Genomic DNA, 23,335 nt, shown 5'->3' with positions numbered 1-23,335 from the left:
TAAGCATTTCAATATGTTGTCTTCAAGCTGGACTAGAAATAACAAAAAAAAAAAAAACACAAAAATTAATAAATAGCATGTTTATTCATAGTTTTCACAAAAGCTATAGTTGTATACAGAAAACTGACAACTTACAAACACAACTCAAACAATGTTTTAAATCATAGCCCTACTCCAACCCTAACAACATATGTAGTTGTAAAAATATGTGAAAACTACATAAAATTTATTATAAGTCATCTCATAATGGCTTATGACCTTTATTTAAACGGGGTGTACCTGATTAAATAAAGGAATATTATTATTATATAAATGTTTTTTTATGGACATTTTTTGTAATATTTCTAACCAAAATTTAAAAACAATCCTAAAGTAGTTTTTTTAGATGAAATTAAGGATATCTTAGTCTGGAGATATCTTTTTTATGATATTTAAAAGTGCATAGGTGACGTAACCACCACTATTCGAATTCAGTCAAAAAAAATTGGCCAAAATATTAAGAAAATCTTCAATTTCTATCTTATTATTTTGAAGAATTTAGTAAGAATATTTTCTGTTGTATGATGGATATTTGCAGCCCCAAATGTCCAATCCAAATTCACATGTAGATGGGAATATGCATTTTGATTCCCTTTTTTTTTATAATGTTCCATCGTTATTGGTAAAAATAGTAAGACCAGTCATCACTATCTCTAACCGTCTGATTAGGAATAAACCTCCATTGGCTTTGCAAAAGTTTTAAACTTTTCTTCTGAATCTGCTGACTCACAGACCCTCAGGATGCAATGATGCTTATTTCTGAAGATTTTCTTTGTAGATAAAAAGGTTGATGAAGTGGGGTATAATTATAAACCCTCTGATTCATTTCTGGATTGATGCTCACCAGTCTTTTTTTTCTTTGCCCATCCGGGTGATTAAAAATGTGATGCAGTCTCCAACATCTTACTGGAACCACATCGTCTTCCAGTCAAATGGGCCTGAACAAAACAGGACGGCACAAAGGATGAGATATGCACTTGTGATGTCAGGTCCAACTTGGAGTGACTCACTCCTTGCCCTGTTGCCATGGTGACACAATCATCAGGTCTTTCACTTCCTCCTCGGGCGAATTGCCTGCAGTAGAATGTAATGTTAGCAGGGTCTCTGCACTGCCAGAAACTGTTTACTGGTCTGCCTGAGGCCATATTTGTCAAAGCAATATGGAAAACCTCGGCCTGAGCTGAAAAGGGACTCCCACCAGAGCTGACTAATTGAGCAGTTTGTTTTTGCTCCTACTTCCTGTTGTGTTTGACATTTTTACAAATTTAAAACAGCAAAGGGACTCAAGAAGCACTAAGGTATTTCTGAAATCTTGTTTTGCTTTTATGCATTCCCAGTTCATCAGCACACTTTTGACTTTGAACTCTCCTACTTTTTTTTTATCAAAGAAGCAACTTGGCAAACAGTATAGTATAGAGAACCACAACTTTTTCTCTGACATATTTGAAAGGTGCTGTAGGTGAAAATGCAAAGGTCCCTAGTATTCCCTCCTGAATTCTTGCAGAATAATTTCACAGTTACAAGCACACAACAAAACTAAATTCCATCTCACTACAACCATGCAGTTTTAACCATTTGCAGCAAATAATGCCACACATATTCTGGGTAGTGTCTCTACTGGTGTGGTATATCTGAATATTTTCACTGACCTTTTCGAAATTCTTCCAGTGGCATCAGATTTGATGGAGAGAGCATCTGTGAAAATCTACTTTTAAATCTTGACATTTTCCCAAAGTTTTGTTGCAGTGCATTTTTTTTCTTGGTTGTATGGGGCTTATTTAGAGAACTTCATCACATCCCTTTGCAATTATGTGCCGTTTATTGTAACATGATCAATAAACCCAGATTACCCCTTTAAATAACCTTAAAGTGTACTCTGTGTTGTATAGGTGAATTTCAGGGTTTCTTGTACAGTACACCTCTTTGCTTCTCTTCACTCAGACCTCTGAGATATCCAGTTTTCTATTCAGAAGGGGGGAAATGCGGACAACAGCAGAGGGCCAGTGGTTAGCTGGATGAATGTTTTGCTAGCTGTGTGTACTGCTGTGAAGATGATTTTCATGATGTATGCGATTGGCTCTGTGAGCTAGCATGTCAGTATACATTCACATCCTCTGTAGGAGTAAACTTTGGGCTACTTTGGATTTATCAAGAACTGAATGACTCTAGATTTCAGAAAAGATGTTGCTCGAGTAGTTGAAGTAAGTTATTTAAAGCATCTTCGCAGTTAAAGTTATGGCAACAAATTATTCAATGTCTTAAACAGGCTGAAAGGGGTGAGAAAGACTTCAATCTTCCTACCAAATTTAGGGAAAGGAGGCGGGTGGTCAAAGAAAAGACGGTGGGAGGAGGGTTGATTCTGGCCTCTGTCCCCCTTTTTCTCTCACTTGGGCTGTCTCCTTGGTCACACACATGCACAAACACTGACAAGGGCTAAGTCCTGCTACGACTGCCACCAACATCATGGAGAAAAGCTCCCCTGTTTCTTTGGACATCACAGGGCCTCAGCAGCCCAAACTGGAAACTAGTTTAGAACTGGACTCAACAGCAAAGATTGACCCCAGAGAGCAAAAGGAGGATGAGGAAGAGGAGAAAGAAGTACAAAGCTTCACTGGAGAGGATGCAAAAAGGCAAAGCTTGGATCCAGAGTGGGTGGAGGAGAGGTTCAGGATTGACAGGAAGAAGCTTGAAAGCATGCTGTATGGTGAGTGAGATAGCTTTCTTGGTTCTCTCATAATCTTTACATCTTCATGTTCTGCCTTAGAAGCAACAGATTGTTCCTTTTGATGCCTATCACAGTCCTCCTCTGCGTCGGCACTTGTTATCTACCTGAACCAGCGTCACCGCCTCCAGCTGCTTGTTGTTGCCATCAGTAACTGCCATGCATTAAACTCCTGTTGCTGTAGCTTTGTGATTTATGACCTGCGTTGGCTTACGAATTCAGAAGCCCCTTTTCGCTTTTTATCCTTTCTGCCTGGGAAGCGGAGGCAACTGCTCCTGTTAGTTATCGCCTTTTGGCAGCTTTATGACAAATGCCTCTCTCATGTCATTGGGGAAACTCTTTGACTTACTCACAGCAGCCAGAGATTATGTTTGCTCATGATGGTGCAGCTCTTAAAACAATTCGACTCCAATAACTGTAGCTTGTTTGTAACATGTTTGCAGCTTGGATGGTGTGTGTCTGTTTGAGCACTGGCCAGGCTGTAAAGGCATGTTTCTCATGCTTTTCTGTCACATTACAATTCACCTTGGATTATATAGTGTCTTCTTGCCACAGTCATTTTTTGCTTTCTAAAACTGGGGGGTGTTTATATCAGGACATGCCACTAATGTGATTTGCTGTCTAAAACCTGATTTGTAGATGTCTTCCTGATGTGCAACTTTCTCGCTCCACCTCACTCTGTTCTCTTCCCATTCCTCAGCTCTGGCCTGTGTAACCCATAGCGATGACAAGGCGAGGGAGGGGGACTGTTTCTAAAGCTCCCCTTGAATCCTGTAAATGTCACCAAGGAGCAATGGCCTTTTAAACTTGGATATATTTCCAGCAACCTCTTGTTCCACTTGCTTGGCAAAGTTTCAACAATGTTGACTTTGTACACATGTTATGTTCTAAAAAGTTCCCCTGTGAACAGAACAACAAAACATGGCAACCAATTCACCTTCTCATAAACTAGTTTGCAGTGTTATGTCCTCACTTTGCTCAGTTTATATGTTTAAACTGTCAATTTGAATGGTTTACAAGTACATAAAACCCCAAAATCAGTTCCTCAAAAAAAAAAATAATAATAATAAGGCCAAAGGAAAAAAAAATTATACAGAAATGTTAAAACCATGTTATGATATGCACTATCACTGGACATACTGCTTACTTGACTTCTGTTTAGCAGACTGTTATAAACACCCTGCACAATGAGAGAAGGGTACAAAAATAAGCTGGAATCCAAGTTCATTACTGGAAAGTTAAGTGGAAGAAAGAGTGTGGTAAAATAAAAAAGGTGAAGGACTTTAAAGCAAAAAAAAATTCTCAAGATATGCTCAGCTCTGAATTATTGAAAAAAATCAATTTAACAAGTATTTACAACACACATCTGCATGCTGTCATGTTAGGTTTGTCTTTCTGACTGAAAACATATGAAAAGGTCATCGAATTTAAATCCTTTTCAATAAACAAAGCCGTTGACATATCACTCCAACTCTTCTCATAATCTCTGACAAGCTTTTTTTGCAAATGTCAACTGGTATTGAAATGGTTTATATTTGATGAGCTCTAATTATTTGAGGTTAGAAGGCCTCCTTACAATCACCCTAATCATCACTCCTCCACAGACTCAAGCTAGGACTCTGGCTTAGCCACTCCAAAATTTTAATATTATTTCCAGAGAGCAATAACAAAAACTGCCAGGGGTATGAAAAATGGTAGTTAGAGTTCAGCACAAACAACACACAAACTCATACCCTGATCAGCAGGCATCTTGGAGTGCTTTGCCCAAGGGCACATCAGCATGCGGCGGGGAAGAAGCTGGAATAGAGCCCCCAAGTTTCCAATTCCAGGATAAGTACTCTTCCCACTGAGTCACAGCAACTCAAAATCTGGAGGCAAAATACCCTGTACCATAAAGAAGCAAAACAATTTTTAATTTTATTTTTCATTTCATTCACTCAATAATAAATTGAGTGAATTGAGAGATTTATTATTCCCTCAATTTTGGAAAGTATTTCTTAAAGAAATCCTACAAACTAAAAATGTTTTTTGTGTCTTTTCAGCTCCGGAACAAGGAGGAGAGACAGGAGAAAAGTTTTTCGAGCGAGTGAGTCAATCTTCTTTGGAAACTCTTTTATTACTAAACGCATAAAAACACTCACCAGCTCACAGATCACAGAAAATATCTAGTTTCAATATTTGCCCCAAACTCTGCATTTACTCTTTATATTTTTTTTAATAGAGGCGATAATTGCACCCTTTCAAATGCAAATGTGCCTTTGTGTTCTCGGAATGGAGCAATCTTCTGTCTGTGTGACTGTGTGTAGGCGTGTTCCCTCATTACGCATACAATGAGAGTGTCTGCTTTGCTTCTCGTGTAATCTCTCACAGGTAATGAGAGAAACTAGCACTCACGTGAAATGGCCATCCAAACTAAAGATTGGAGCCAAGTCAAAGAAAGGTGCCAAAGTCTTTATGCTCTATTCAAACAAGAGATTTCTTTTTCCTGCCATGCTCTTTACTCCTCCACTCTAATCACCGTTGCACTATTTTACTGCATTACATGCAAATGTGTGAGAACAGTTTGTGATTTCCAACTAGACCCTCACGTGAAGGTGGAAGGGAAGAGAACCGACGTTATGGCAGCCAAAAAGAAGATACTTGAAGTGCTGGAAACCAAGGTAACAGCTGTCAACAATGTTCTGATCAATGCAGAGATGAGGCACAGCATTATGACCACTTGCCTTATAGTGCTGTTTTGCAGCAAAACAGACAGCCATCACTCTTCAGACTATACACTTAACTAACTCTCTGAAGGCGTGCTGTGGTGATTAACGGTGAAATATATCAGATTGACTCAACATAATTACATAGTATCATTTATTAAAGCACTAATATGCCCCACATTTAGGTAAGCGGTACGTATCAAAATAAAATCTGCCTGGATAGAGTGACCCAAGTTTTCAATGCCCAAAGCATCACAGTGAATTGTTCCCATATTCCCTCTTGGTGCCACGTGTTTCCCAGATAAAAGAGGTACATGCACCCACCCAGTCATCCATGAGATGTAAAAGAAAATGTGATTCATTAGACTTGGCAGCCTTGCTTTATTGCTCCTTGATTTAGTTTTATTGCTCATTTGCTAATTTTGGGATCACAGCACAGCCTCCGGGACTGGTCTGCAGCCATGCAGCTCCGTCTGCAATAAACTGTGGTGCAGTGTGCATTTTGACACCTTTCAATCAGAAGGACCATTAACTTCTTCAGTAATTTTAGCCACAGCAGCTTGTCGGTTGGTTTTATGGTTTTATTCAAATGGTTTTATTCACTTGATGCCTAATATATTCCACTCTAACAGGTGTCACGAGAGAGAGATAATCAGTGATATTTACTTAAATTATCGGTGATCATAATGTTATGTGGGAATGGTGGCAAATGCATTAAGGTTTCTTTGTTTCAAAAGTGACATTTCCTAACTTTCTGCTTCAAAGTGAGTATGTAGTCCCTGGATTGTGTGAATAACAGGTGAACAAGGTGACTCTGAAGATGGACGTGGCTTTCACAGAGCATTCCCATGTCATTGGAAAAGGAGGTGGGAACATAAAGAAGGTGATGGAAGTCACAGGCTGTCACATCCACTTCCCCGACTCCAATCGTCACAACGCTGCAGGAGAGAAGAGCAATCAGGTTGAAAGACAGCATCTACTGTCCTGTTCAATAAGTGGGGTTATAACTGGAAAGTTCATTTATTTCAGTCAACTCACTAAGCACATTATACAGATTACACACAAACTAAGCTTTCAAACCTTTACATATTTTAGTTGTGATGTTTTTATGCTTAACATGTTTAATATTACCTTATTATTATATATATATATTATTAATTGATTAACTATTTTAATACAAATATGCAAGCTTAATGAAAGTATGTTGCTTAAGCGTTGACATTTTCTAAAGGTATTTTTATTCTGACAAAAGACTCATCAGAACAGATACTTTTGCTGATTTACTGACAGCACTAAGATCCTCCTCCTTGCTCTGATTGGTAGTTTCTGACTGAGCGTGTTTTACTACAGATGACAGAAGAAAAACAGGGAGAAGGCAGAGAAGCCTGATTTTTTCACAGATTGTCTTATGTTACACTGTCAGGACATAGTGATAGTTTTAACATATATGTAAAACACATGTTTTATAATATAGTTAAATACTGCAGCTTTAAAGGTGACTAGAAATAAATTTAGTTTTGGCTGTCGGCCTTATTTTTTCCAGGTTTCTATCGCTGGCCCCATAGAAGGGGTGGAAGAAGCCAGGAGGAGGATAAGAGTGAGTAGTCAATCTGAGCTGGGACTTTATCTCAGCACTCACTTCTTCCCTGCTGTCAGATGCGTGGATCAATACTGCAATCAATGGGATGACAAGAACAAATAATTCTGCCTATTTGTCCAAATGCCAACATTTTCTGCAGTCTGTCTTGGGTTTACACTCATTCTTTCTTTGACTTCATCACACTGTAGGACCTTCAGCCTCTCTCTCTGACCTTTGACCTGCCAGTCAGCCTGGTACCCCAGGCTCTGCCAGATGCAGGCTCCCCACTCATCCAACAGGTGGCGCAGACTTTGGGGGTCAGTGTGGGTTTCAGGGCTGTGCTGCCACTGCCTCAAGCCCAGACAGCCTTTTATGGAAGCTCCTGCACAGTTTGGGGACTGCATGGCAACGCAGCTGCTGTCAAGGTTACTTTCACCTAAACCGCTTAGATATTTTACAAATCTTGTGTCTGTCCATGTTATAATTTTGGTGTATAAATATTGTCGCCTGACAGAAGGCGACATGCATCCTGATGGAGCTCCTGCTTGGGTCAGAGGCCTCAGGGGAGATTGTGAGCAGCCAGCTGGATGTCACTGCTCAGCAGCATCTCTTCCTGCTGGGACAAAATGGTGCAAACTTTCTAAGTGTTATGCACAAGACCCAGACCCAGATCATTCTGCCAGACCTCAGTGCCCCTCAGAGTCCCCCCTCATTGCTCATTCAGGGCAGCCCTGACGGAGTGTGTCTCGCTCGGCAACAGCTCATGGTACACATGCTTTTTGTTGTTTCAGTCGCACGTTGCTTCTGATACTGCCACCAGAAAAGTCACAGCTGTTTTTGTGTTTTGCTTTTTCTATTTGTTGTGAAATACATGCTCCCACATCTAGGATTGCCTACCAGTGTGTTTGATGTTTGACATTCGGGAAGATGGGGAGGGAGGCCCTTCCAAACTGGCTCAGATGATGCAAAACCTCGGAGTCTTCATTAGCGTCAAGCCCAAAGCGAAACAGACAAGCAAGGTGAGTGTCATCCAAATATATATATGCGCTATTTTCCATGAGACACCATTAAAAATAATAAAATGAAATAATTCAGTTTTTTTTGTTGGCTCTCAGTTCCATCTGTTTAAATCTTAATTCAGTCTAGGACAAGACTGTTATAGTGTGCTCATTTCATAAGGGCTGTTTAACAATGAGATATTTATTTGAAACTTCTTTCTTTCTTTTTTATTTTTCTGTAAAATCCCATCTGTTTAAATTCAGGTGTAAATTAATTCACCACATTAGATCCATCTGCTGCAGCGGGCAGAATACTGATGAGGGAAAAATCTGTGTTGATGTATATTTATCAGTCAGTGGTGGTGAAGGGTCTGGAAAGGAACATCTCCTGCATTTATGAAGCCCGGCGTCTGCTCCTAGGACTCGATTCCTCTGAGACTGCGAAGATAACTACAGTGAACCCTGACCTCATGTCACCTGGTGGCAGACTGGCAAACTACTGGCTCGACATGTTGCTGCAGCAGCTTGCTCTCTCTGAACAGGGTATGATAATGTGAATATGAGTGGATGTCCAGCCATCTAAACTTAGCTTCCACTGTAAATTATTATAAGTTCAGAAACCAGTGGCACAAAACAGGGGAAAAAAAAAAGTGATGCCTTGAAGAAGTTTCTTATTGCTTATTTGCATCGAATTATACTATTGCCTTGTAAAAAGCTGTGGAAGAAAATATTGCAGTTCACCACAGCGGCGAACTGCTGTGGTGATTCATACTGAATCCAAAATTTAAATTGGAGCTTCAGATTAGCTCTGATTTATAGGGCAGTTTTACAATTTTTAAGAAATTTTGACTGCATTTTGGTCATTTGGTGTTTCTGGTTGTAGGTGAGTTGGTGGGAGGATACAATTTGGCTTAGCCAGGTCATCATTCATGCAAAAACCACCACTGTTCAATCAAATAGGTCTGGAGAGTCAACGTATTTGACAGAAACAAAATAAAACAACATAAGGAATATGACACAGATTTAATAAACTGAGACAACCAGTGAATATGTGAATGACATAGATGTGTTATCTTGAACCATGATTTCAAAAACTTGCATGAAAAAAATGGAAAAATATGAATGCATAAATGGATACTCCAATATGACTATTGTGGAATAATTACCATAACTAAGCTTTATTTAATGACTGAATGAATCTCATTCAGAGAGAAAACATACTTTTCCAGGAAGTCTGAGTTAATTGAAGTTTTGCACCTGCAAACATGTCCATCTAGAACAGAAATCCCTCACTAAGGAATTCTGTGTGCACTGGCACAGCTTGGCCACACTGAAATAATGCACTATGCATGTTTCTCACCTTCCTGACCAGGCTCTGCACCTGTTCAAACCACAGAGGTGCTGACTGGAACTAAATCCCACCTGTCAGCTCCACCAGGCCTCACTTCTCCAACAGACGAGGGAAGGACAGCACTGAAGGGAACAGACAGTCGGCAACTGGAAAAGGTGAGTCACTGTTTGTGTTAAAAAGGCTTCAAGGGTGAAAACCGACCGAAAGATCTCTACAGAATACAAAATGTATTCTTAACCTTTCCTATAGATCCTTGAAAGCGAGAATCAGTCTGACCAATCTGAGGAGGAGAGCATTGAGGTTGTGAGAATGTCACCATCTGAGGTGTGCACAGCAGGAAACAACAACATCAGCAGGGTGGGTCTGAATGGTAGGAGGGGGAGTCTCCAAGGTCCAGAAATCAGCAAAATACACAGCCAGGGCAGACGGCATTCCACAGGGCAGGCGCTGACATACAGGTGAGCCCTCAGCACTAGTACACCACCATCTGTTTCATTTATCCTCAGTGTTGTCATAACCAAGATTTAAAAAGTGGAACTCTAATTAGTATTAAAAAGTAATAAATTATAGATCATCTGGTCAACCTTGTGAAAATCAAGATGTTGTTTCCAGATGGATGATGACTCATCACTGAAAGGTTATATTTTACCGAGTGCAGCATGATTAACATAGGCACACATATATTAGGTCTGCTTTTCTTCAGTACAGGGGGGAGCTGAATGTTTTGGATGGTAGAGGGAGGAAAATACAGAACAGTACAGGTGGGAGAGGTTTACTTTATAGCTGACCCTTGACCCTCGACATTCATCTTGTTGATCTGTGAAGGCCATCTAGTTTGGCTTCACTAGATTTCTTTTAGGGATTCCATAGTGAAGGTTGAAAAAAACAGCCCAATACTTTTGGCATTTTTATTTGCAATTAAAAAAAAACAACAACCTTGTATCATCTTCCTTCCACTTCACAACACTTCACAATGTTGTGTTGGCCAATCACAAAGAGTCGCAGTCAGATCCTTTCAGGTTCCATACCACTTGAACTTTTTGACTAAGCAGTATGAATGCCTGTGCAATACACACAAATTATCAACCGTCAGAATCAACCGTGAATTTTCACTTGTGTGCGTGTGTGTGTGTGTGTTCTGAACGTGTCAGGTTGGTGAACGCAGAGACAGAGCGAGGGTGGAGTGAGCGAAGGAACAGCCTGAGGAGAGATGCTCCTCGGGCTCAAAATGTTCACGCTGACACATCTAAGGTCGGGGTGAGGAAAAGCAGAAACTGCAGCCTCTTTTCAACATCAACAACTTATGAGTAACACTCTGTGGACCAACAATCAAATCTCCCTTAGCCCCATGGCACAGAAGATGAAAGAGAATAGACTTTTTATGCCTACAGACGTTGATGAAATAAACTGAAAAAAGCAGGAACATCTCATCCACACTGCTATGCAGTTTGTTGGTTTTCACATTCTTGATCAGTTTGGAATTTGATTTGAGAATTGATTTTTGTGCTTGTTTCCTTCCACTCCTGTTTGTCATCTCTCTCAAATGTTACAGTGCAGTGAAGTTAACAAGTGTACCGCCACAGCAGCAGGAAGTTTCATGCCAGTGCTTATTTCTCCAGCAAATTAGGTTCCTGCTGTCTATCCTCAGCAAGCAAAGAGGAAAAATCAATTTCATGGATTATTTACCTTTTTTATTTGCCGTTTGTGCTTTGTAGGATTATGACTATGAGAAGAAGAAACTGATGGCAACAAGAGGTTAGTGCTTTCAAACTATTTTTGCAGCTAGACAGTTTTAATATTCGGCGTACAGTTAAAAGAAAGTGTGCAGGCAACATATTATTGCACATGTGAGAGGGGAATTTCTGTGGAAAAGAGTTTCTATATTTAGAAATAAGGCAAAATTATTTGGAAATGTATAAGCAGCTCATATTAGCGATGAGCACATTTAGCGTAGAATGTTTTGTAGTTGGATAGAAGAGTTACGATTAAAAGATAATAGCAGAAACTTGTCAATCCAACCTTATACAGTACAGACCAAAAGTTTGGACACACAGTTGTGTCCAAACTTTTGGTCTGTACTGTATATTTGAACCAGAAAACGGTGCCACACAATATGAATGAACACATCTTGTAAACAAGGCCTCAACACAGATGAGAAAGCTAACGCTAGCTCCAAGAAAGTCATTAAATGTATTTGGATCATGTGTTCCCCAAGATAAAAATGCCAAAAACAATGGCAAACTGTTTATGTGTTAATACTATTCAAAATATCAATTGTTTTGTCCTCAATGAGCTAAAAGCTAGCACACAGTACTAGCATAAACAGAAGATACCATGCTACTGCTATCAAAACAGTGGCTAAGACATCATGTCAACACAACACACAATAAATTCATGTCCAAAATAAAATTTGTTGTTATTTTAGTGTTATTTGTAGCTCACCACACGCTGTGTCTGTCGTTTCCACAGACAGAATTAGCCTCTCAATCAGATTAAAGTCTTTCAAGAAATTCGTCTTGGTACTGGCTAGTTTCTGAAGCACTCATCCTTGAAGTGCTTCACGCAAACGAAGAGGGCTTTTTCATCTAATGTGGGTACAACTCCAAGAAAAATCAAATTCAACCAGGCACTTTGAAGAGGTACTAATGATGGGGACCACTAAATTACACTTGTCTGCACTCCTGAGACTCGAAGTACACAACAAAATATATTTAATGGCTAAATATGTAAATTTTGTGACATGCTTCTTATAATATAAACTCATTTTATGTACAAATGTTGTTCTGAGCATTGTGTTGAATGACATCTTATGATTAGGCAAGAAAAAAAACAGTATTTGTTTAGTTCATCTGAGAACGTAATGAAACATACTGATATTCTAAGCAGAGGGAGTGATTTCATAAAGGAAGCTCATTTCAGAGTTGCTTACTGCCAGGACAGCTGATACAGAGGATTTGTTTATAGGCTGCACAGTGCCAAAGTTATAATAGAGAAGTATTGGCACTCCCACTTAACTCACATGAGCTGGATACACAACACAGACACCACACACGGACCCAATCATGCTTGCATATACACATCCATATATACCAGTAAGGAGATGCATTGCCTCATCCGTCATGCCGAATGAGAGATCCAGACTCGATCTGCAGCCAAATGGTACCAATTCCCTTTGTGTTGTTTTATGGGAATATGAATTAGCAGTTTGAATGGGCCATCTGCCTCACAGTCATTAGGAACATCCATGCTGGTGTATGAATGGGGCATTTAGTCACACTGATATGCATGTGCACATACAAATACTGTTCCAACGGTTATAATCATGTTCATCTTTCACTTTGTGTGAAGTGATGATGCAATTTCTGAACCAGATTCATATGTTGAGGAAACCCATTGTTTGCCACAGGCAATTTTGGCAAAAACTAACTGGGCTGAATTTAGTTAATTTTGAAAAGAATAAATTTTTTTATAGTAGATATGTATATTTACAATATTAATTAGTACTATTTCACTACAGCACCACAGTTTTCTGCAAATGTTGCATTAAATTCTCCTCTTAACATTGCAATATCTTAAATTCATCATGTGATAAGCTACATCCTGAGACAAGCAGTAAATTAGCATAGGTCTGCTTTGTTTTGTCTTTGACTTAGGTGGTCTTAATTTTCCCTCCTGCATTTTGTGTTGTGTTGGGTTAACAGCCATGCAGAGGAAACCTGTGGTCACAGAGGTTCGGACACCCACAGACACCTGGAGTGGGCTTGGATTTTCTAAGTCTATGCCAGCTGAAGCTATCAAGGACCTCCGTAGCATCAGCCGACGCAGCTACAAACCTTTCCTGAGTGCCAACACCAATCAGCAGCAGGTGCAAAAAGAGATGGAAGCTAATTTTAAATGAATGCAAATATATCATTAAAAAGATATACTGGCAAATGCTTATACTTGTGGTAATGCTGGTCATCAATGGATCTTAATTTTAGACCTTATCAACTAAGTCCCCACAAGCCCATATCATAATACTACTATAAGATCTGTACGGCTGTATCATCTTTCTTCCACCACAGGTTGTAGAGTAGGACTAATACATGGCAAATCCATATCTTAATACTGGCACTACAGCAAAAACTAAACAGGCCTATGTCATAAAAATATCACCAAATGTTGTATGTACAGTAGTCATGATAGTTTAGCTCATCATTCAGCTTTTCTACTCGATCCATCCATAACATATGGATGGATATATCCATATATGGATGTTAATTTCCATCCATATAGTCCATGCAAAAATACAAATTCAGCATGAAAAGCATTTTTTGATATGGCTGTTTAATGAAAAGTGAAGTTAATACCATTTAAAGTTAAGCAAGACAGATAAAACAACTTGGTGTACTATTATTCTAATGAGCGATTCAAATAAATTTGCTCCACTACATTATTTCTTTTTACAGGAAATGTTGCTGATTTTGTTGCTTGTTTTTTGCCTGTGCTCCAGAGGTAGTTTTCTTTACTAATTTCACTGCAGCCTCCATTTTTGCTCTCGCCCTGTAACAGTGTGAAGCATTTATCTCTCAGCATGAGTAAGCTCAGCCAGTTTGGATGCTCAATTACGTGGAATCTGATATCATTACAGCCAGCTCAGCATTTTATTTCCAACCTGTTTACCTGACTTGTTTTACCTAATTTTCCTGGGATTTTTTACATTATACATGCCAGCTCTTTCTGGGTGCCCACTTTCTAGCAAGGAGGAAGCATACATACTTGAAATAATAACAATGAAGCAAACATACATTTCTAAAATACTACTGAGAAGTTTACATATGCTCATTATGGAAACCAACCAATTGAAATGATCTGTGCCAGTTTTACTAAGGAACATTAAACATTGGTTGGCACCTATTTCTATATGTGAGCCTGGATGTGGAATCAAACTTGTGCAACAAATCTGTTTTTAAAGTTAATCATAGCTGTATGTTATTTTATTACTGAAGCCAGAAAAATATAAACAGAATTATAAAATTTCCCCAAATTATTAAAACATTGGATTGGATGTAACCTTTTGATTGAGTTGAACATTAAATTTGTTTGGTAACATTTTCTGTGACAGGCCAGCCAATGAGAGCTGACTGCTTTTAAACTGGATTCGTTGCCATTTTTGAAAATGATGTCTGGTTTGTGAAAATTCACCACCATTTGATCTGTAAATTAAAAGCAAAAAGGCAGAAACAGGAGGCATGTCCCATTAATGTCAGTGTTTCTTTTCATAGTCTTGGGCTACTCAAAAGGGAAAAATGTGCCTTGGTAGCGACTCTGAGAACTGGAGGGACAGACGCGGATCCACATCTCAGATTGTCTCCTCGTCTTCCCCCTCTTCCTCGTCTCCATCCTCCCCCTCCACACCTCCACCTGGCTTCCCTTCCTTTTCTGTGTTTTCGTCCTCACTGAACAGAAGCAGAAATGAAAAGCCATGTAAGTTACACCTGCTTTTAAAGTTTGGCAAATTTTGCTGGCTCTTAAACTCCACTTTTGACTTCTAGACGAAAACTCTGTTGGCGGATGCTTCTTTGAAGGTGCGTACTCTGTGAGGAGGGAGTCAACCTGCAGTCAGCGAAGCCCCTCCCCCCTCGTGACGGATGACTTACCTGAGCTGCTCAGCGAACTTGGGCTAATCAAATACATTGACCTGTTTGAACAACAGGAGGTAAGGCACATGCAGAGAGTTACAACGAGAATCGCATTTCACACTGAGCTCGTTAGCACTTCCAACACTTCCTCGCTGGTTGAGAGGTTCTGCAGAGAACCATGTGCACACTGATTACTGACCTCTAGCCTAAACTTTATGAATTTTCAGTGAGTATCATAATCTAAACTTCTGTTATTCACACAGATTGACTACCAGACATTTCTCACTCTGTCTGATGAGGACCTGAAAGAAATAGGGATCTCCACTTTTGGAGCCAGACGCAAGATGACATTAGCTATCTCAGGTAGGGAACTGCTGGAGCTGTCAGTTAACAGACGCTTCTCTTTGGTTCATGTTTTGAGAAAGTTTTGTTTCCTCTTCCAGATCTGAACAAGAGCAAAACGAGTCTGTCGGATGCACAACCAGTGAAGCCCGGCTACCTGGAAGGTGGCGCGAGTGGTAGACTTCCACGCATCTTGGATCTGGATGTTGCAGTTCAGAATAACCGCTGGTGAGAGGAGACGGCAAGTGGATCTGAGCAGAGGAAAAAAATGCCCTCACTGCTGTTCATTTACAAGAAACTGACAAGCGAGACGCATCCTGTACACATTACATCCAGGGGTTTATATCAAGAACAATATTCCAAAGCTTTTTGTGTTTTTATACGACTCAAAACAAAAAGGCCTTCCCTACAAAAGCAGGGACTTCACAAAAGCCTTTTGTATGTTTTGAGGTGTTATTTTTACCCATTTTTGTATGCAGCTGCAAATTGATATTTCCAAAAGGAAATGATGTTAGTGATTAGGAAAATCCCGGAGTTAAAGCGTATGGGTCAATACGATGCATGTTTTACTGAAGCGTATCCATACAACTATTGTATATGAAAGGCAAAGTTTAGCTTCATTTATTTCTTTGGCATTCAGGTTAAATAATGAGTGTTTTGAGGGGGCTTAGAAGGGAAAGCATGCCACTAGAGGGCAGTGGTGTCCCGCTGTCTTAATGTCTGTGCTGTATGAAAAATTATGTATTTGTTTTTCACATTAGTATCAGCTTTACAGTCCCAGGTGGATAAGGTGTTAATTTTAAAATGTACTTCAGCCACAAGGAGAACAAGAAAAAAGGGGAGGGGGAAATCTGAAACCTCAGTTACTCCAAGTTCAGCTGATTTGATTTTAATTTATCATTAGTTATTTATCAGCACACTATTGCACCCAAGTTTGCTTTGTCAAACTAGTGTAATTTGCAAATTTTATTACTTTTTCTTGGATTTTTATGGACCCTCTGCTTGCAGGCACAAGGAGGTCTTGATCTGCTCAGATGCTTCACAGGCTGGCTGGTTCAGTGGCAACCAAGCATGAAACACAGAGAGAGAGTGACAGGAAGTGTTGGGCTGTGACAGATTAGGTAGAGATGATCCCTACTTATTACAATGTCTCTGCCAATTACATAGGCAGGCTTTAAAGCACCGATCCACAAATCTGGTCCTTGGGCTCTAGAGAACTGCTGGATTTTTATCCTGCCCGATAGTTAATTGCGTTCCCCTGAGGTCACAGGTCTAAATCAGTCGCTGATCACACGGCTAGAATGAAAACTACCAAGGAAAAAATGAGCAGTACTTTGAACCCCGACAAGTGAGCCACTTGGACTTTTCACTTGAGAAGTGGCAATCTGGGAACGTGACAAGGCTGCATGGTGGAAATGCAAAGCATCGCCCTGAGCGGAAGAGTCACAGCTTCTTTTGGGTTTTACTCAGGTCAGGTTTGTTACTCAAAAACCCCCCAACATATTTCATATTTTTTTTTAGGTTATGTGATTTTTCCAGTAATTTTTTTTTCTTTGCTAGGAGAAGGTTACTCATGAGACATAATAGATAGCTTAAATTTTCACACAGCCTAAATGTGCCATAACGTTCACACATTTTTGTCTACATAAAGTTTTCTTAAAGGGTCTAAAAGTTTGAAACACACTGAACTATTATTGTACACGTAACAATGTGTTCTGTATAACATAAAAAAGTATATTATAAATGAAATATGTCCAATAAAGATGTAGATGTTAATTTAGGTGAAACAATAAAAGACAGATTCCCAAAGGACCCAAATGTAGGACAACATTGGATGAGATTCATTAAACTGGAAAGAGTGGACTTCTCCTTAGCTACCAAAACATTATTATCTATTCAAAACACTTTCTCTCACAGGATAATTAGACAAATCTGGTGCATACTTCAAGGGACAGAGCAAAGGGTTGAGAGTCAGAGCATACCCCACATTTCATGCACTGGTCTTGAGAGAAGTTTTGAGCAGATCAACATTTAGACGACTGCTCTCAGACGTGAGGAATGTTTTAGAGGTCTTAATACGATTACCATTACATTATGGAATTTATGCCACAATCTAATGGTAATCAGGAGAAGAAAAATAGATTTTGTTTTAGGCAAACCTTTCCTTTTTCATATAGAAAATCTGTCTGTGTGTTTGTTGCTGTGTTCTTTAAGAGCTTTAAGGATAATATAAAAGCTCAAGGCTCGTTGGTTAACCCCTTAAAGCCATAGAAACCATGGATGTGTGTTATATCTTGTAAATTTCTGAATGACTTGTTGCGTTTCATGTACAATAACTCAAACAGCTATGAACAAGAGAAATTATGGTTGTAGGTTGGAGATGACCTTTGTGAGAATTAAAGGTATTTATAGCTTTCCTCTCATATGTAAGTGCAGCTGAGTGTTGATGTTCATGCAACAACCTGACTGAAACCTTTTGTCTCGACTTCTTTCTCTTCAAGGGACATATTGCCAACAAAGTTATCATATGAGCTCATATTCAAACTAAAGACTTCACAATCATTGGTTTTTTTTGTCGTGGCTGAAGGAGACTGATATCAGATATCCTTCGACTGAATGCCTGACAACCTTGTTTGGATTTTTTTTTAATGTTACAAATATCTGAATATCAGACAGAAATAATTATAACTGGGCTATAACTGAGCTACAAGCCCATCACGATTAAGTGGAAATGTTTTAAAAAAAACAACTAATTCTAGGCTTTGACCTCCTTAAAGTGCAAATCTACTTAAAAGAACAATAACCAATAACAAAAGAAGAAGACCAACTCCCATTAAAACTAACTACACTGTCAAAGCATCACTTGTCTTCATAGGTTTTGGGATTGTTTGGAGGATCCATCCAGCATGTGGGCCGTGTGTAGACAATAACGAAGGAGCTAATAGAGAAATGAAACAGAGCAACGACGCACCCTGAGGATAAAACATAACCACATATTCCCCTTACTGTGATGAAGATAGAACTCACTCCAGGAAAGTGAGGAGAGCAGGAAGAGAAAATAGAAACTGTAATAAGAGAGTGAGAATGAATGTGTCAGAGTATGTGTGTGAACAGGAAGAATATGAACACTGCAACAGAAGTGTTTGCTGAAAAAAATTGGATACCAAATAATCAAAAAAGGTGATTATAGGGGTTTAGAATATGTGAATGTCATCAAATTACTTCTCGCTGTTATAATTCTTACTCAAACCAGCAATATGACTTCAGAATGTAGATTCCAGCAGCTCCAGGGTTTTTAATTAAAATAAAATTGTATGTTAAAAATGTCTGGACATAAATCTACTTTTAAGTGAAAGAAGAATAAAATGCTTGTCTAGGTTAAGAAGGAGAGTGGGGCTATGGGCGTTTGCTGCTAAGGAAATGTCCTCAAGTAGTGACTTGAGGGCATTTCAACTTAGGTCAACAGTAAATTTACACAAACAGAAACAAAGATTGTCATAATTTGAGAAACTAACAAAAATATAGCTGTAGCACTGGAAAATATGAGTACAGCTCGAGATAGTAATCTCAATTTCTGTTCTTCCAATTGTTTACCATCTGTTTATTGATTTTGGACATGATGCAACCATTTACTAAAGTAAGTGGCTGTGTTTAGTAGTTTTCAATATGAATAAATTGTTAATGGTGTTAACTAGCTCATGATCTAATAGAATAAACGTTTGTGCAGCCAGGTTTACGCCTGTGGATATTTAAGACCAAGGATGTCCCGACTGAATCAAATTCTCAACTCAAAGGGTGTAACTTTTGTGACACCCCTAGCAGGACCTATACACAATTTTAAAAAAAAGCAACCTATGTATTTCTATGTGCATGACTTGCAAAAAATAAGTTCTATCAAAAGTCTGATAAGTGTTGGTGAAAAACAAATAAATTGGCACATTACCAATATAAAAATGGCAAGTATCTAAAGAAATGTTTAAAATTAGTTTTTTATGTAATTAGTTGAAACTATAAGGTCTGAATTTGTCTGCAGCCTCAGCAGCAAAAGTATTAGTATTTGGGAAAAAGCCTGACTTTAAATATGGATCTACTTGTGTGGACTCTGTGAGATTTCCCAGTGGCTGCAGTGTTGTTCTTCGCTTCCACCCAGAATCTCAAAAATTATACATTTTAATCTTTTTTTTTTTTTTTTTACTTTTTCATCACGTGGTTAGTTTCACTATTTCCTTCAAGGATATACGGAGATCCAGCCAAACAGTTGACGACAATCTTAAATGGAAAGTTCTACTAATCTGAAAAGCAAACGGCTATATTCACAAAGTCTGGAGCCACAAGCAGAATAGGTAAGGTCACTCAGTTGACGCACCCTTTATGCATCAACTATGTAAAGCAAATTACTAATTCAGTCTGGCAGTGTCTGCAGAGGACTGCCGACTCAGCCTTTCCAAGCCAAAAGATTCAGTTGTCCTTTTAGCCTCTGATTGTGGGTATGATGTTTTTTCAAAGTGCTGAGCATGGCTGTTTCAGTGCAGTGAGGTCAGCTGTCCCATTAGCCGACGACATTACAAAAACACTCATTAAGCCTCCATGTTCTTTTTGGTCGCTGTCGACTTTGTCATCCTCCTCTCTCAAAAGAGGCGCGTGATAAGAGTGTTTTATTTCGCTACCATTTATCTCTGGCTCTAAAAGGGGATGCTGCTTTCTCAAGGCTAGAAAAGGTCAGAGCTGATAGAGGGCTTTGATTGTTCGACTGCACAGAAATCCAGGCATTAGAAACAGGAAAAGGGACAAGAAAGAGGAATTTGTGTGAATGTTTTTGTGGTTTTAAAGTGAGCCGAGAGACGTGTTTTTAATTCGCGATTTTCTTATGACTTTAGATGTAGCATATAAGCCAACATGTTGAAAAGAAGAGACAAGTGAACATCGACACGTAAGGTTCAAAAGACACTCAAGGTGTCACTTTACTTAAATTTTAAAATAAATAAAAGTTTACGCAGTTGATTTCAATTCACTGAACATATCCAATGTTGGGAGGCAGAGCAGACTCTTGTCTCCGCTGGATGTCATATGTCCTCCCAGCTCAGGAGCAGCTACCTCATCCGGTGTCCATGCACAGTCAAAAGGCCTCAGCAGACCTACGGACCACTTAGCAAAATACGAGTAGGCCGAGGCATACAGATTTGCACTCCAGGCCCGCTATCTCTCTGCAATACAATTTCCTACCTCCTGAGATTGGGAGAAGAACTGAAAGGACACTAGACAGCATCAACATAGCAACAGCAACATATTGTAGCAGCCAAAATAGGCATCACTTTCAGTTTGAGATGCATAGAGCTGGACCTGGCCAGGTAAATCTCTCTTTTACAGGTACAAGATGAGAAACATGCAACAACAACAACAATACATCATTAATCTCATTGTTTCCTGGGCTCTCCGAACACACATAAAAAATAAAATAAAATAAAAAAAATTACAATCCTCCAAAAATTAACAGAGAGTGGAGCAGGTTGGTACTGGTGGGGCATCTCGGAGCTTTAAACTGTGGCAGCAATTTGTGGAAAACACTGGAGGGAGCCCAGCGGGGGAACACAGAACACAAAAATGAGCCGCGAACAAACAACAGGGAAAAGAATCCACAATCAAGCCTTCCTGGAGGAAACATATTTACATCCAATATATCAGCTAATGTGCCTGGGCTTACAGACTTACCAGAGACACCGATACTCACATCAATAGGAGAGAACAAGGATGGGAACAGAGCAAAAGAAAAAAAGTATCTATACTTGAAGGGTTTACAAATTGGAGGGCTTTTTTTAGGAGGAGTAAAAGCAAGGATGTGGACGGAAATGGGCAAATTTCTAACAGGATCTTGACAGTTTTGTTTAAAATGTTTTAAACTCTGTTTTCTTTATCTGAGAAATGAGTGGAATACAAGGAATAAAAAGTTTGAATGAGGTTCAGTGAAGAGGAGGATTGGGTAAAATGCAGGGATTACAAGAGCAGGTTCAGAGTCAAAAGATGGGCCGCTGCCAAGGTAGCCGGAGGAGGAGATGTTGGAATGGCTTCAGATCTGTGCTGAGTTAACAGAGTTTTCTGGTCAGCTGATGGCAAAGTAAAATGACGTAGTGGAGCTACCAGATATAACCAGTTTCATCGTCCTTGTCCTCATCCTCGTCCTCGTCATCCTCGATAGTTCCCCGGGGGTGGATCCGGCCCCGCCTTTTCTTCTGCCTGCTACGTTCACTGTGTGATGGCTCCTCCTCCTGGTCATCGAGGAGAATGACAGCACCGCCGCTACCAAAGTCCCCGGATGTCTCTGGGTCCTCATCTGTGAATAGATTACCAATAATCAAAGACAAGTACAAGTCAAGGACAACTACATAATGGATTCAAAAAGTTAGCCACATTTTATTTCTTTATATTTTGTTTACAAGAAGACCAGACTTTCTTGTAATATTTTAAAATAGTCTTGATCGATGGTTCCTCAGGGTTACGTAATGTATTTAAACGCTTTTCTTTGGACTGGTTTTTCCATTCATTTTCCACTACTTGGTAAGTTGTAGACTAGCCAGATTTTCTAAAGAATATTTAAAAGTTTAATTGTTTCATAAAGGGTGTCATATTTCAAGTATTTATTTATATTCATGTACTGTACATACACTGCTTGGAGACAGAACTCACAAAATAACCTTTTAAAATTTATTTTCTTTTAAGTTGGTCCTAGGTTATATCAAAACCTTCTGAGAAGCTAAATTTTGTCTTCATTAGCTGTAAACTTAATGATCAAATTAACAAATACAAACCCTTGAAATATATCACTGATACACATCACTTTCTGGATTAAATTACCTCAATAAATCTACTTTTCAATGATTTCATTACATACAGCAGTAGATCTTTGGAAATCTCCTTCGTTTTGGAAAAATGGCTTTATCTTTGTTTGACCTCTGAAGAAAATCTTTGTCTTTTTAGATACAACTGAAGAAATGGGAATAAATTGCATATATAGAACAGTCTGTTAGTTGAAAAATGATTAAATATTAAGTTGGTTATTTCCTAAGATGTGTTGTGTGCAGACAAAACTTCGGTTCAATAATTGGGTGATTAAACTTGTTTTGCCCGAATGATTCAGAAATCAGAGTTAAGGAGTATTGAAAATAATAAAGAAAAAATAATAATAAAAAAAACTTTAACTGAAAATGGTCAGAAACTGAAATCAATAGGCAGCAGAAATTCAAATTAGAAAGGAGCTTCAGAAAGCCTTGAGAACCACTGAACCAGAGCACATTAAAAGTCTGGCTTCATAGAAGCAAAAAATTATTAACTGAGAGATGACCCTGTAGTTTTGCACAGTATGGTATTTCCCACTGATGTTCCAAAATTAGGTTCCTCACAGGTTGGGATGTACAGGCACACTCTCCCATTGTTTCCACCTCATCATTTCTTGTATTTAAGCCAAATGAGTGGAGAGCTGCGAGACTTGCTGTATGCATGGGGGAATGGGAGAACTCCAAGCTGCAATAGCCTGAAGCCATTCAGGCTGAGTCTGATGAGCTTGTTACAGCACAGACAAAAGGAGTTCTGTTGTCTCTGTTTGTCTATGTGTGCATCTGTGTGTGTTCTGTGACTGGATAAACACCTTATCAATATTGGAAGCTGCAATTACTGGCTTGGACTAGGCTGGCATTCGACTGAGCTGTAATCTGTGCTTCTGAGTCCACCGTTTGATTGGTAATCGCTATGTCTGCCTGAATTTTTGTTTGTTAATTATTCTACTTTTTTGCTTTTTTACACAGTAAAATCACTCTGGAATTGATTTATGCCAAAGTGTAGTTTAAAAAAAAACAAAACTATTTTCTTTGAGTCTCAGCTGCTGGCGTGCAAATTGTGGTTTTAAAATGTATAAACATTTTCCTATTTATATTTCAGTCTCATTACTCTCCTCCACAAAGTGTGACTCCGTTGCTGTTCCTAAATC

General features: G+C 39.1%; 2 protein-coding genes across 4 annotated transcripts in view; one reads left to right on the top strand and one right to left on the bottom strand.

The window, feature by feature from the left end:
* Positions 1-2,472: 2,472 nt before the first annotated feature.
* LOC102217569 (protein bicaudal C homolog 1-B-like) lies at positions 2,473-17,860 on the top strand. 3 transcript variants are annotated; one of them, XM_023328249.1, is made up of 19 exons: positions 2,473-2,743; positions 4,804-4,847; positions 5,132-5,201; positions 5,342-5,421; positions 6,266-6,427; positions 7,010-7,063; positions 7,255-7,470; positions 7,560-7,811; positions 7,933-8,064; positions 8,397-8,586; positions 9,416-9,549; positions 9,644-9,852; positions 10,546-10,645; positions 11,110-11,149; positions 13,096-13,259; positions 14,659-14,860; positions 14,929-15,092; positions 15,279-15,378; positions 15,459-17,860. In XM_023328249.1, the coding sequence occupies exons 1-19, from the start codon at positions 2,503-2,505 to the stop codon at positions 15,587-15,589; spliced, it is 2,685 nt and encodes an 894-aa protein (XP_023184017.1). In that variant the 5' UTR covers positions 2,473-2,502; the 3' UTR covers positions 15,590-17,860. The 3 variants fall into 3 exon arrangements, with proteins under 3 accessions (XP_023184017.1, XP_023184018.1, XP_023184016.1); XM_023328250.1 differs by having other exon boundaries at positions 10,546-10,651; positions 14,962-15,092; XM_023328248.1 differs by having other exon boundaries at positions 10,546-10,651.
* Positions 17,861-20,288: 2,428 nt separating this feature from the next.
* The window catches only part of spock1 (SPARC/osteonectin, cwcv and kazal like domains proteoglycan 1), a 118,746-nt gene continuing 115,699 nt past the window's right edge, over positions 20,289-23,335 (bottom strand). The window contains exon 13 of the mRNA XM_005795283.3: positions 20,289-21,685. Coding sequence (XP_005795340.1) covers positions 21,489-21,685 — 197 coding nt within the window. The 3' untranslated portion in view covers positions 20,289-21,488. The remainder of the gene's footprint in view (positions 21,686-23,335) is intronic.

Source organism: Xiphophorus maculatus, chromosome 23 (assembly GCF_002775205.1).
Source record: "Xiphophorus maculatus strain JP 163 A chromosome 23, X_maculatus-5.0-male, whole genome shotgun sequence".
In the NCBI taxonomy this organism is placed as follows: Eukaryota; Metazoa; Chordata; class Actinopteri; order Cyprinodontiformes; family Poeciliidae; genus Xiphophorus; species Xiphophorus maculatus.
Note: the sequence above shows the minus strand (reverse complement) of the source record. Positions and strands in the feature narration are given on the sequence as shown.

Excerpts from the sequence above, each read along its gene's own strand:
- LOC102217569 (XM_023328248.1), top strand. The coding sequence starts at position 2,503 with ATGGAGAAAAGCTCCCCTGTTTCTTTGGACATCACAGGGCCTCAGCAG. Across the intron at positions 5,202-5,341 it reads TGGAGCCAAGTCAAAGAAAG|ACCCTCACGTGAAGGTGGAA; the intron begins GTGCCAAAGTCT and ends ATTTCCAACTAG. Across the intron at positions 9,550-9,643 it reads ACAGTCGGCAACTGGAAAAG|ATCCTTGAAAGCGAGAATCA; the intron begins GTGAGTCACTGT and ends CCTTTCCTATAG.